The following is a 13,745-nucleotide window of genomic DNA, read 5'->3' as shown; positions in this document are numbered from 1 at the left end:
AAGCAACAAGTATATCAACCTGTGTGGGTCTTACGAAGAGACTGGCTCAATACAGGGCATTATTAGTTCCGTGTTTTGCCAGAAGATAGAGACATTTTTCAGAAGAGTTCCTTTGTTATTGAATCTCTCTACCACCGAGCTTTGCTCCAGAGGAAGCTTTGGGCCAGTTCTATAGCCAGATCCTTTCTGTGCGCTCAATCGCTCCAGTCACGCCTGACTTTGTGATCCCACGAACTCTAGCCCACCAGGCTCCTCTGTCCATGGGGATTCTCCAGGCAAGAATACTGGAGTGGGTTGCCAGCTCTTCTCCACGGCTCCTTTCTACTGCTACCCAAGTCTCCTTTTCTCCTTTCTTAGGGTTTGGAAGAACTCAAGGGTATCATGTACCGAAGCCCCACCGCATTATTCTCTCACAGCTCCCAGCAGGTGACACGTCGATCTTTAACCTGCCATGAGTAGAGCCTGCTGGGTCTCCAGCCCCACCCTTTTTCTTTCTTTCTTTCTTTCTTTTTTTTTTTTTTGAGTTTAAATCCATTTTATTTTTAAATAACCTACATGATATGATTTTTTCCCCTCAAAAACAATGCCTCTGCTCCAAACAAATCAACGTTCAAAACAAATGAAGAACTTAAGATGACATCAGTCTCCTTTGTCTAAGTCCTGGTGTTGCGTGGATGAAAAGCAGCAGCCAGACAGTTATGATCATGGTGAGAGATCCAAAGTCAGTGTCAAATTTGCTAACATTTTGCATTTCTAAGCCATCCTTAAAAAAAATCATCTATGGTGTCGCATCATCCTCAGGGTAGTCCATCAGAGCAACCCTGCCATCTGGATCTTTTTCACTGGTAAAGAACTGATAGTGTTTGAAATCAGCAAGGATGTACTTGATTTTTTCTGCAGTCCTTGTCATAAAAGGTTTTACTTCTTCCTTCTAGTCTCTGTTTTTCAAATTTCCCTTTGATTGACTTCATGTAATCTTTGATGGCCTTCTTGTAGGCTTCTTTTGTGAAGCTGGTTTCCTAGAAGTGATGGTTCGTGACAATCATCGACACCAATGATTACTTACTGTACTTTTGGTTCCTTTGCCCTCTGGGCCTTCAGCGGAGGCATTTCTGCCAATGAGCCTGTCATCAATGTTACCCTCCGTCCTACTGACCATCTTCCCCACCCCTCCAGACATAACCTGTCTGCGACTTTCTAGATCTTGCCGATGTCTGAAAAACATCTCATCATGGCTGATGAGGTCCTGGTAGATTGTCATGGTAGCAACTGGAGGGACGCCTTGGTGGTGCTAGTTTAGTAGGAGCACAGAGCTCAGAGCTAGTGCACCGCTGCCGGAGAAACACTGGAGTGAGATGGGGGGCAGTGGCAGAGGGGGTGGAAAAGTCCTATCTTTCTTTGATGACCGCTGGAGGTACAAACTCAAATGTGTACCACGCAGGCAAGTGACAAAGTTCTTGGCCTCAGAAGACCTTGAAAATCAGCTGGGTCCTGCTCTGGGTCTTGCCAACTGGATAGAGCATGCTTCTAGTGTTCAGGGTGAATGGACAAATATACCCAGACAAATATAGAAATTTCTTGAGTACAGAGTAGGAGATGAGACAAGTGCATGATTGTTCAACTTTCCAATTTTCTTTTCAGACCCATTGTTGTATCAGTCTAAAATGACAGGAAGGGACTTCCCTGGCAGTCCCATGTTTAAGACTTGGCCTTCCAATGCTGGGGACTCAGGTTCGATCCTTGTTGGGAAAGTAAGATCCCACATGCCTCCTGGCCACAAAACCCAAAACATTAAAAAAAGAAGAAGAAGAAGAAGATAATGTAAAAAATTCAGTAAAGACTTTGTAAAAAATAAAATGACAAGAAAAGTCACTGTCCGCAGTGGAGACGGAGTGGATATACCATCACAGTTTAAAAGGAAGGAGGCTAAGAAATGACTGGAGTCAGGCAGGCTTAAGGGCATAGACTGTGCCATGCTCCAACATTCTGGCCTTCAAGTTCCTGTTCTGGAAGCTGGGCAAACACGAGAATATTTTTAATAGAGGAGCTAGAGGTTTTGGGATAAAAATTGACATGTGTTTTTTTAACACATCCCTGTTATGGCCCTGTTTGATCTTTAGGTAAACTGTTAAAAGTACGTTCTGAATATTCTGCAAAATATTCTGAATGTTAAAGGTATTACTTCACCTTTCACCACTGTAACTTATCAAAAAGAAAAAGGCCAGTTGCATTTAGAGGCAAGTTGTACAATGTAACCAGTGCATAATACTTGAGATACAAGTGAGATGAATAGGAAAGCAAGTCATCAATGACCAAAGGAATTTGCCTCTCCACTAATTCTGCCTAATGGGTGTACAGCCCTATGGAAATGAACTACATTTCAATATTAAAAACAAGCACAGTTCTTTTCCCCATGACTCACCAGAAAGAATGCAAATAACTAACTCAGGGCCAGGAGGTAGCCTTTATATTGCTGGGTTGCCCTTATATATTGCCCTTATATTATGGGTTGGTGGGTGCTGACTCAAAACACTCCTCTATTTGGGGATTAGTTCCTAGCTGCAGGACATATTCTTAATGAGTTCCCCTACTTTAGCCACCATGATGCCAGCCAACTTATGGCGAAATGACTGAATGGGTTAAAAACTTGTGAAGAAATAGGAAAGGGCAGAGTAGTGAATGGAGGGGGTAGAGATAGGAGTGAGGGCCTTTAAACACATTCATTAATAATTTGAGGAAGGAAGTGAAGGGCAAGTTTGTGTATGATGCAATATTGTTCCAGTTACTAAACACCATGAAGAAATGAGAGGAACTGTAGTTGAATTTAAAACACAATGCAAGGGCCATTAAGGGAGGGGGATACAACAGGCTTCTTGGCATAGTGAGTAAATCTTTTGAGTCTTGACAGAAACTTATTTCCCAAATATTTTACATTAAGGAAACGCTGACTCTGCTAAAAATCTCTGCAAAGCAGACCAGTACTAGCAAAAGAATATTAATGTCCTTAAATGTTTGAAATAGAGTAATTTAGGACTACTTTCAGATGGAGAAAAAAATGGAGTTTCTGAGTTTTAGTGAAATAGTATGATAATTCTGAAATCTGCAACAGGAAGTCTGCCTGGGAGGGAAAGAGGGAATTTTACACTTCTGTAAAATTGTTTTCAAACAGTTTAGTGATAGAGCTATGCACTTGGGGTTAAACTTGGGAAAGACAGAAAATTAAGAGAATCTGTACAGACAATATTTTAAAGAAAGGAAGAAACCTTGGAAAACTAGCCTTGAATTTAAAATTACAGATTGTTATTAAGGTGTCCCATTCTTATCTTAACTATTTGGACGGGTATGAAAAGGAATAATAAATACAAATCAGAATTTCCCAAACAGGAACATTTCAAGTTTGCAGAGTGGAGGAATAACTGAGCTAATATGATTCAAGTCATTCATTCAAAAGATATTTATTGGGAGAGTTAAAAAAAAATGAACCTAGAAGAAGAGATAAACAAGTACACAGGTAACAAATCACCAGGTAGAAAATGATCAATGCCACAAACAGGTACAAATCAGAAACTCTGTCCACGAGAACCTCTTTCTGAGAGAACAAAAAGAGATGGATGGGGCAGCATTCGGTCAGGAAGGAGGAAGAACTGTACTAAAAGTGTCAGGCTGGTTGGAAAAGTGGCTCAGTGCGGTGAGAGATGCAGGTAGGCCAGGTCCAGGACCAACCCTGAAGACTCGCTCAAGGAATTTGAACTTTACCCTTCATCATTTCTAGTACTCTTTATGACCTGTAGTGTAGCTTGCTGCAGGCTGAAGGGATGAATGAAGCCATTGAAATGCTTTTTTGAGCAGACAAGTGACAAACTCCAATTTTTGTTTTAAAAAGATTAAGTGGTGTGTAGGAAGGAGGAGGATGGGATATCTATTCTAAAAGCTTACTGAGTTAAGCCTACTTTGTGCCCAGCATTCCATTAGATGCTTCACACACACATTCTCAGTGATGATTTAATCCTGAGAATCACCCTTTGAAGAAGGAAGAATAAGTACAGAAATTTCCATTTTATTGTTAAAAAAACAGGTTCAGAAAGGTTGCATAACTTTCCAAACGTCACACATGTAAAAGTGATAGAATTAGTCTCCAACCCAAGTTTGTCTCATAAGCTCCTTCTTTTTGAAAACACACACAAACACTGTAACATGTTGACACTACTCAAATGAGGACAGGATGGTTTTAATAAGGACAATGACGGGGAATGCAAAGGAAGGAAGAGAGAGAAGAGATTTCAGCAGAGTCAGAAGTATGAGGCTAATGAAACCTGTATGGGGATAAGGGATTCAAAAAAGAGTCTGTTTCCAGTCCAGATAACACAATATGGCTGTGAACTCAGATCTGCAAATGAAGATAGGGAATTAAGTTTAGGGTTTATTGTTTGAAATGACAGCAAAACATTCATACAAGAGGAAGCAGGTTCATTTTCTCCAACATGTGTAAAAATCACATAGAGGTCACTGGCAACCCACGCAGAATTTAAAGTGTCACTCCTAGGCCACAGACACATACCAAGGCCATTCTCTCTGGCTGTCCAGCCTTTGCACAGGTGGCTTCTGCTCCTTGGCACCTTTCTGCTTCTCCCTGTCTTCAGTTCATCCCTCAGCTCATTTCCCAGGACAGCCTTCCCTGACTCTCCAGTTTAATCATCTTAATTCTTTTCTCCCAGTGCCTCTGTCCTTTTCTGCGTCTCCTCCCAGACTGAGCAGCTGGAGGGCTGGGGCTGTCTTCACCCTGACATTGTGCAGTCTCTGAAGGTATCTATTGTTAAAATCTGACCCTCAAAAAATATTTGTTGGCAGCCTGACTGATTGCTATTGTTGCCCTAGAAAACAACCCTACCCTGCCCTGTTAAGTCACAGTTTCTTCCTTCTTAGGACAGTGCAGTTAACCTCAAGACTAGGAAATCATCTTCCTCCTCACATACCAGGCTATTATTCATGCAGTTTACTCACTGCAAAAAAGTTCCCTTGAAAAAAAGCTAACAACTAGTCAAAGATTTACGAGCTTCCTAGTGTCAATCAACTTTTCAAACAGATCACTTCTGGGCTGGGGTGTGGGGAATGGAACCCTTCTTTGCTCTTTGTTTTCAAAATACCCAAGTGGTGGTAGAGGCTCTTCAAAATTCCTCTTCGGGAGGGTCTCAGGCACTGCACTCAGGTTGTGATGGGAAGTATGGACCTTTTTTTGAACCAGCTTTCGCAGAGTAAACAGTGTTCTTACTTAAAAGTAAGAATTTCTCTCTGTGTGGTCCAGCTTGAGGGTGAGGGCATGTGGCTATCACTAGGGAAGTGGGGGAGTCTCTAAGGCACCTCGGCTCCTTTTGAAAAAGGTAGCGTTGAGGTGCACTGGCAACTGTCAAATTCCATTCTATGTTCTTTCCGCAGGTATTTCCCTTGAGCGTTAGATGTATAAATCCGCTGATGGGGCGGGGGCGGGGGGCGGGGTAGTTACGGAAACCAATTCCCAGAAGGGTCTGGCGAATCTCGGGAGGGCTGGGGTTTTCTCATTGGGGTTTTAAGGCCGCTCACAGCCACGACTTGGAGCCACACTTGGCTAGAGTGTAGGCTTTTACAAGGCCAAGCCGAGGAAACGCACGAGGTGGGTTCCCGCCGGGCTGTCCGGGTTCGGCGGAGCGGGGGCGGTGACTGTGGGGCCGCGGGTGGGGCGGGGGCGGGGCGGGGCGGGGCGGGGCGGGGCTAGCCAGGCCGAGGTCCCGGGGCGGAGCCAGGCGCGCCGCTCGCGCTCGCGGAGGCCGCGGGCTGGGCTCCGCCTCGCCGGGCTACGCAGGCGGCGGAGCTGCGGCACAGGCCGGGCGGCACCATGGCGGCGGCGGCGCCTGATGCTCTTGCGGGTTTTTCCGAGGCGCCGGCTCCGACTGCGACGGCAGAGCCAGCGGCCGGGGGCGAGGACAGTCGTGAGGTCCGAGTGCTGCAGAGCCTGCGGGGCAAGATCTGTAAGCGGGGGCCGGGGTGAGGGAACCCACCCGGCTGCGACGGCGGCCGCGGGGCTGAGGGGGCGGCGGGCGCGCGGGGGTGGCGGCGCCGGGACCGCGGGGCCGAGAGGGGCCTGGCCGGGGGCCGGGAGGAGGGCCGGCACGAGAGGCTGGAAGTGGGGGGTGTGTTGGGGGAGGCGTCGCTCAGACGGGGCGGCGTGGGCTGAGGCTGCCCCTGTCCGGGGAATTTGCCAGGGACCGGGATGGGGGGGGGGCGGTGCTGGGGGTAGCGCCCGCGCGAGGGGCTTGGCTTTGGGACGCGGCCTGGAAGAGGGGACGCCCCGGCCCGGGGTGCGGCCGGGGGCGCGGGCCGGGGGCGTGAGGAGCTTCCGGCTGTCCTCCGACGCAGGCCTCCAGGCGGCCGAGGGCGTCGGGAGCGGCACCGTGGTGGGAGCCGGGCGGTAATTACCGGGGGGCGCGGCCGGAGGAGGAAGGCGTGGAAGTGGGGCTGGCCGGAGGGGAGGGGGCTGCCTGTTTTTCTGGGTTCTCGAGGTTGGAGAAGGCGCCCAGAGCTGGAGGAAGAGATACGCCCCGGGACTCGAGCGGCAGCACGGGTGCTCGAGAGTGAGCGTGCCGGGAGGGGCAGGGGCCGGACACCTGTACTCGCCCCACCTCGCTGCGGCGGGGACTTGAATCGAGAGACAGCGTGACTGACAGGTTCTAGAGGCAGGATGTAGTGGCTTCCTGTGAGCAGGTCTCAAAACACAGTCATCCAGCCCTCACTTAACCCACTTAATTCCTTTCTTTCTCATGCATTTAATTGTTTGTGAGTAAGCCAACCTACTTGCCTTCACATTTTTACTTAGAGGCCCCGAGTATTTCTATAGACAGACTATTTGAGTTCAATCATTTGGACTTTTTTTTTTAATGACCGTTTGGCTTTCGATTGTCAGGTTTTTTTCATAGTTTATTCAGAAGAAACGCTTTTTGGTGGGGGGCTATTTGTAATTTATATCAAATACAGCATATTTTTGCTTTGGTCGATAATTAGCTTTGCTTCCTTGATTCTGTATCCTCAGATTGGAAACATGCTTCATATTTCATTTAAATAGCCCTTAGTCATGAGTATTTTTTGCCTTGAAGAAAATCAAATTGCTATAATATGGTTAACAACGCTCTTTCTTGAACAGGGTGTAAAATTTTCCTCCTTCCTTATAGTGATACTATTAATTGAGCTTAAATTCCCCCACTTTATTTTTTCAAGTTGCTCCCCTTTTCAAGAATTTAGGATTTTGTTAAACCTCAGAAGCAGACATCTTAAATTCTCTCACCTTTTTATTTCCACAAATAGTCCTGCGGTTCTTAAGAGAGTACAGTTCTTAAAACCTGGAAAAAATGACAGCAGAGAAGATCTTGTCAGTATCTGAGTTCCCAACATAACCTTCTAGGATATAAAATGTTTTCAGTATTCAAATTAAGCATTATGCTTAATATTTCATAAATCTAATATTTGGGAAAACTGTAAATGAATGGGTTGGAGAAGGCAATGGTGACCCACTCCAGTACTTCTGCCTGGAAAATCCCATGGACAGAGAAGCCTGGTAGGCTGCAGTCCATGGGGTTGCTAAGAGTCAGACATGACTGAGTGACTTCACTTTGACTTTTCACTTTCCTGCATTGGAGAAGGAAATGGCAACCCACTCCAGTGTTCTTGCCTGGAGAATCCCAGGGATGGAGTAGCCTGGTGGGCTGCCGTCTATGGGGTCGCAGAGTTGGACACGACTGAAGCGACTTAGCAGCAGCAGCATAAATGTATGGATAGAGCACCTCTCTTGATGTAGTTTTTCACATTTTCACTGCTTTATATTTTTTAGTGGCACTCGATGTTAGGCAACATCTATTGGAGCCTTGCTGATTTATATAGCTGCAGATTATACCATGGAACTACATATACACATGTCTTGGAGTTGAGAGTTGGGCCGTTTTCCAGGAGTTAGCTGCCCGGCATCCCATTCTCACCTCCTCCATGGCAAAGGTAGCACAGTAAATGATAACATTGTGAGTGAAACTCTAGCCTACAAATAAAAAAACCACAACTTTGTTTCTATGGGAGAGAGCAGCTCTACTCCCCAGACTTGGAGATTGAACATCTTATTGCCCAGAATGCTATTACCTCTTTAGCCATAGTTAAAGTATTACATCTGTTATCTCAAGTCAGTTTCTTGCTTTTTGAATTGCTCAGCCTATAGCTCAGGTCATGGCATGTCTGTTGCATAGAAAAAAGGTATTAGGATACTTATTTATGAAGGTTCTCTCTATTTCCCTCTTTTTTTCTTTGCCCCCCTTTTAGCTGGTTGGTTGACCTTCAGAACCTGTGAAGAGGTGCAGTTTTCTGTTTCCCTGAAACTGACATGTGGGTTTTGCAGGTTGGGGGCTGGGGGGCTGGAAGAGTCATTATTAGCAGGTGCTAAAGTCACAGAAATGGGATGATAGTGGTTCTGACAATGCAGATATTAAGCAGCTTGGGGGTGGGGGTGAGCTTGTCAGCTCTCTTCACAGTGCTAGGAGACCTTGGAGCCACTGGCCTGGAGATATGCTGGCAGATTGCAGACTGCTGATTGAGAGTCTCTGACTTGGGGAATTGGAGATTCATAGGTCTGAAAGTGCGCCTGAAAGAAAATGTCCTTTTTCCTGGACTTGGACCCTTCAACTCCAAATTGTGCCAGCATAAAGTGAGGAGGAATGGGTTTGTATATATACATACACACATACACACACACACATATATACGTATGTATGTATATATTTATGGGGCTTTCCCAGTGGCTCAGCAATTCCCGCGAATTGCTCCTGCAATTTAGGAGTTGCTGGTTCCATCTCTGGGTCAGGAAGATCCCCTGGAGGAGGGCATGATAACCTACTCCATTTTTCTTGCCTGGACGATTCCATGGATCTTTAGACATTTCATTCCAGTATTTATTAATTTTCCCATATCCCATTTAATTTTCACACACATTTCCCACATACTCCTCAAGGTGAAATGACATTTTGTGGTCACTCTCCAACAGTCAACTTACATTTGCAAATCCAGGGTGCTATAGTATTTGAGCTTATATGCTGATCCCCAGTTGCCTGAGGTCATATTAGTGCAGTAGGAAACCATGGCAGCTCCAAATATTAATAATCAGCGTGCAGGTTTGGTTGTTGGATGTCCTAGAGTAGTTGTATGAACCTTTGATACAGGAAAGTTAAGGTTGTACTCCAGACTCCATCCTTTCATCTGAACTCCTGTGTAGTGAGTGACTGGTATGTTAGACTTCTAGAAGCACTTTGGCCCCAGCCCTCTAAAAACAGCATACATAAGTGAAAGATGGGGATTAGGGCTTTCTCCTTTATACTCTCAGGCTTGATGCTCTTATTGTGTGATGTCCTCCTTTCTGGTTAGTACTTTTTGTTAAGTTTGCTCTCATCCGTTAAATCATGTTGCAAAAATGTTGCTCAAAGAACCCACACCGCCTTATGCATGGATTTACCTGCTCGAGGGAGACCAGATTGATAAGGGAGCCAGTGAGGATCTGTGTGAATATTGAGATGTGTGGTACAGTATGAGATCTGTGGGACCGTGATGTGTCCCAGAACTTACATGTTCTCCCTGGTATCTTCAGATGAAGCATGACCTAGGACTGTTTGACAGAGTAGGATGTGTGGGGTCTAGTTAAGTGCTTGTATTTAGATGCTTGGTCAAGTGAGTCGCCTAGGTTTGATTCTGCACTTAATTTCTGACTTTTGTTAACCTCTGTGTATCTCTGTATTCTTGTGTGTAAAGTGGGGATAATAAAAACACCTCTATCTCACAGGATTGATTTGAGGATTAAATAAAACCCCTTCTCTGATCATTTCTCTTTCTCCTCCCAAGGAGGTGAATCAGACTTGGACCATCTCTTAGGAAGGAGTAAAGTAATAAATAACAACTAATGTTTATTTTATGTTTTGGTACAATATGTGCTGGCATTTCCTGATGTACAAAGCTGATTAAAATCAAGAGTCCTGAATTCTGTTTCATACATTGTTAGTTGTTATTCATGTGACTTTAGGCAGCTCACTTACCTTTGTCATCTTTAAAATGGAAATAAATTCCTCATCACTAGGCATTTTTACTTGTTGTTCCCTCTGCTCGGGAGTGCCTTCCCTTTCCTCCACCCCATATTTATGTCAGGGAACCCCTGTTCATCCTTCAGAAGCTTTCTCCATGTGATCTCCTAGCCAGAGCCTTTTGGGGGAGCATTGCTACCTTCATTCCTGGAGAGACTGTGTTAGGCCTTTGTACTGTTGGGGGATCACAGTTTGTTGTTGATTTCCTTATTACAGCACATTTTACAGAAATCATTTATTTCCTCCATTAGACTGTGAATTCTTCCAAGGTAGAATTCATTCTTGTTCATGTTCTCTTTTTTTTTTAAACTATCCAGGTGTCAGCATGGTGCCTAGAACAAAATTGGCCTTTAGAAAATGCCTTACTTCTCTATATTATCCTGAGGGAGATTTTAGATACATGCGAGACATGAAAGTGTTCTGTAAATTTTACAGCTAAGCAAACTAGAAAGTTATTAAAAGAAAACTACATGGGCCTATGGCAGGAAGTTCATCCCTTTCAAAATCACAGTGCCAGGTGACCTTAGGTTTGAACTGTTGCCAAAGTTACCTCATTAGGAAAAGTATTAAATTTTTCTAAATGCTCAGATTGCTTGTTATTAGGGGATTGAATATTGTTACCTGACTGTATTCCATGAATATTGTTACTAATTGGTCCTGACCCTGTAACAGAAAAATCTCATAATCCCACTTTACACATTAGATGTTTTTACATGGCAGGTTTAATTTTTTTGGTAATAAAATACAAACCTAAGACAATTTATTGACCATGCAATAGAATTGAGGAGAGATTAAAAAGAGTTTATTCATGCTGAGAATTTATTATCAGATATTTGAAATGAGATGAGTTATTTAATAAGTTAGTAGAAAGAGGTTAAAAAGGGTTTGTTCATGCCAAGAACTCATTATTGTCAGAAATTTAAAATGAGATGATGAGTTATTTACGATGGAGGAAGAATCCATCTTTCAGATGGATAGAAATGAGAGAAAAGGGTTCTTTGTAAAAGTTCACAGAGCGGTCTGCTAATCATTTGCTCTGAGGAAGACAGGAGGTAAACCTCAATGAGTTCATAGAATTTTTCTTTTTTAACTTAGGACTCTTTGAATAGACTCTTAAGAGACTGTGGAACTAATGTAGCTAAAATAAAACTATTGCTTTATCCTTTAATCGTAGATGCTAATCCTATTTCTTGTTAATGTGCTTTATGAAATTATTTGACTATAATAGCAGATTATGTTTTACCTGCTATACTAATGAAATTCTTTGTGCTTTTGAGAGCTGCTAACAGTTTTGTTGTAATCAGTTAATATAAATCAAGAAACTTTTATGTATATTAAGAAATTTCTGTGATACTCTTTAGATTTGTATGTCATTGTCATCAAAAATCCCTAGCTAAAATAATTACACTTTATAAGGTTATACTAGTACAACTCATGCAAACACCAGTGTACAGTACTTGGTAAATTTGTTACTGTGAACTTAGTTCTAAGAATATCATTAATGACGGAATGAGTTTGGGCAAATTCTTTAACTTTGCTAAGCTTCTGTTTTCTTACTTGCAAAATGAGAGGGCTGGATGTGGTCTTTCACGTCCCTTCCAGCACTGAGTCTTTGATTGTTGCGTTTTAACTTGAACCATTTAGTTTAAGATAGCACATCAGGTGCTTTTATTTTAGTGCTTAAATGTATTTAGTATACTTACTGTGTATGATATTTAGTATTTTTAAAAACTTATTTAAGATTTACTAGATAAGATTGTTTGAATCCTAACAATTTTTTTTTTTTTCTGTGACTGTTACTTTATTCAGCAGTACTCAATGCATATCTGAGTTTCTTTGAGGACCCTAGCCTACTAGACTATGAAATGGGCCTAAGCCCATGAGATGAGAAAAGGTTCTTACTAGTTTATCCTAAAGTGATAGTTTCTTTTAGACACCTGTATTCTTAGAGAATTATAGAAGGTTAGGTGGGGGAAGTAGAGAACATATCTTGTTCAGTCCTTTCACTTTACAAATGAAGAAGTTGACACTCAAAAACTCCATTAATGGACTGCTGGGTGTTAGTCCACTGCCATCAGTTTTTGCTAAAATGCTACATAGGATGAACTCATTAGTATGAATGTTGCAAAAGTACTGTGTTTAGTGGATGAAGATGACACTTCCTGTCTAATGATAATATCCAGAAGTAGTACAGATTTTCACTGAACCATCTACACATTCTCATCTGTTCCTTTTTAAGAACCGTGTGAAGTGGTTAGGGTTAACAGTGAAACTGTGTTTGTAATTTAAGTAGAGTTGAGCCTGGATGTTTACCTGTTTGTGTCATGCTCTGAACTCAGTTGTTTTCAGATGTGACTGTCCATCAGTGTCACCTGTGAACTTAAAAAAATTCTGATGCGCAGGCTTTACTCCAGACCTACTAACTCAGAATCTCTGGGTGGTGCTTGGACATCTGTAGGTTTAAAACATTCTGCAGAGGTGGGCAGCTAGAATGGTGACCCTCTGCTTTTACCCATTGAACAGACTAGCCACCCACTACCTGAATGATAGCAACCTGCTGTGTGTGACCGTTTAAAAGATACCAGTAGAAATGTCAGTGTGAGCACAGGGAGGTTTTCAATTGATTGTTTTTAAATGTCTTCCTTTTATTTGATTAGATAGTACAAATACTTGGTACCGTATTCAAAAGGTAAGTAATGGTATACATTAAAAAGTTAACTCTTTTCACTTTTATCCTCTAGCCATTCCCTTCCCGGAAGCAAGTGTTACCAGTTTCTTGTGGATCCATACAGAGTTTATTTAGGCACTTACACTTAAATGTATGAGTATTAGTATCTCTCTCTCACCAATGTACACATCACAGAAAAATATACACATGGTTTGCATCTTGCTTTTTTATACTTGATGGTAATCTGAAGATTTTTTACAAATAAATGTGTGTGTGTATATATATGTGTGTACATATATATGATTTGCTTTGCCTGTGTGTTCAGTCCTGCCCCACTCTGTGACCCATGGACTGTAGCCCGCCATGCTCCTCTGAACTTGAGATTTCCCAGACAAGAATACTGTAAGAATTTTTGCTCTAGCGGATCTTCCCAACCCAGGAATGGAACCGGCGTCTCGTATGTCTTCTACATTAGCAAGCCAAGTTCTTTACCACTGAGTCACCTGGGAAGCCCCACATATATGTGAGATATATATATATATATATCTCACACATACACACACACGGGAGAAGGGGTGGAGATGAGGGAAACTACCTCGTTTTTTTAACAGCTGCATAAAAGTTCATCATCTCAATACACCACAGTTAATATAGCCAGTCCCCTATTGATGGACATTTAGATTTTTTCTGATCTTTGCTATTACAAACTTTACTGAATAAATAATTATGTTATTTTAAATATTTTTTAAAATATATGTTTATTAATAAATAAATAGGTATGTTATTTTTAATATGATTTCATGTGTCTATAGGATAAATTCCTAGATATTAAGTTGGTGAATTGAGTGGTATGTGCGTTGGGAACGCATGTAAGAATTAAAGATTTTAAAATTCAAAAAAAAAAAAAATTTTTTTTGAAAAGACAGTGCCAAATTGCTTTTCAT

General features: G+C 42.7%; 1 protein-coding gene and 1 pseudogene across 2 annotated transcripts in view; one reads left to right on the top strand and one right to left on the bottom strand.

Annotated features, from left to right (window-relative positions):
• Nucleotides 629-1,261, bottom strand: LOC102188634 (annotated as a pseudogene).
• The window catches only part of RASA2 (RAS p21 protein activator 2), a 124,253-nt gene continuing 116,297 nt past the window's right edge, over nucleotides 5,790-13,745 (top strand). For both annotated transcript variants that reach the window (XM_018049720.1, XM_018049712.1), the window contains exon 1: nucleotides 5,790-6,002. In XM_018049720.1, the coding sequence (XP_017905209.1) occupies nucleotides 5,870-6,002 (133 nt within the window). In that variant the 5' untranslated portion in view covers nucleotides 5,790-5,869. The remainder of the gene's footprint in view (nucleotides 6,003-13,745) is intronic.

This window comes from Capra hircus, chromosome 1 (assembly GCF_001704415.2).
Source record: "Capra hircus breed San Clemente chromosome 1, ASM170441v1, whole genome shotgun sequence".
Taxonomy (NCBI): Eukaryota; Metazoa; Chordata; class Mammalia; order Artiodactyla; family Bovidae; genus Capra; species Capra hircus.
The sequence above is the reverse complement of the archived record's forward strand: the minus strand, read 5'-3'. Positions and strand labels throughout refer to the sequence as shown.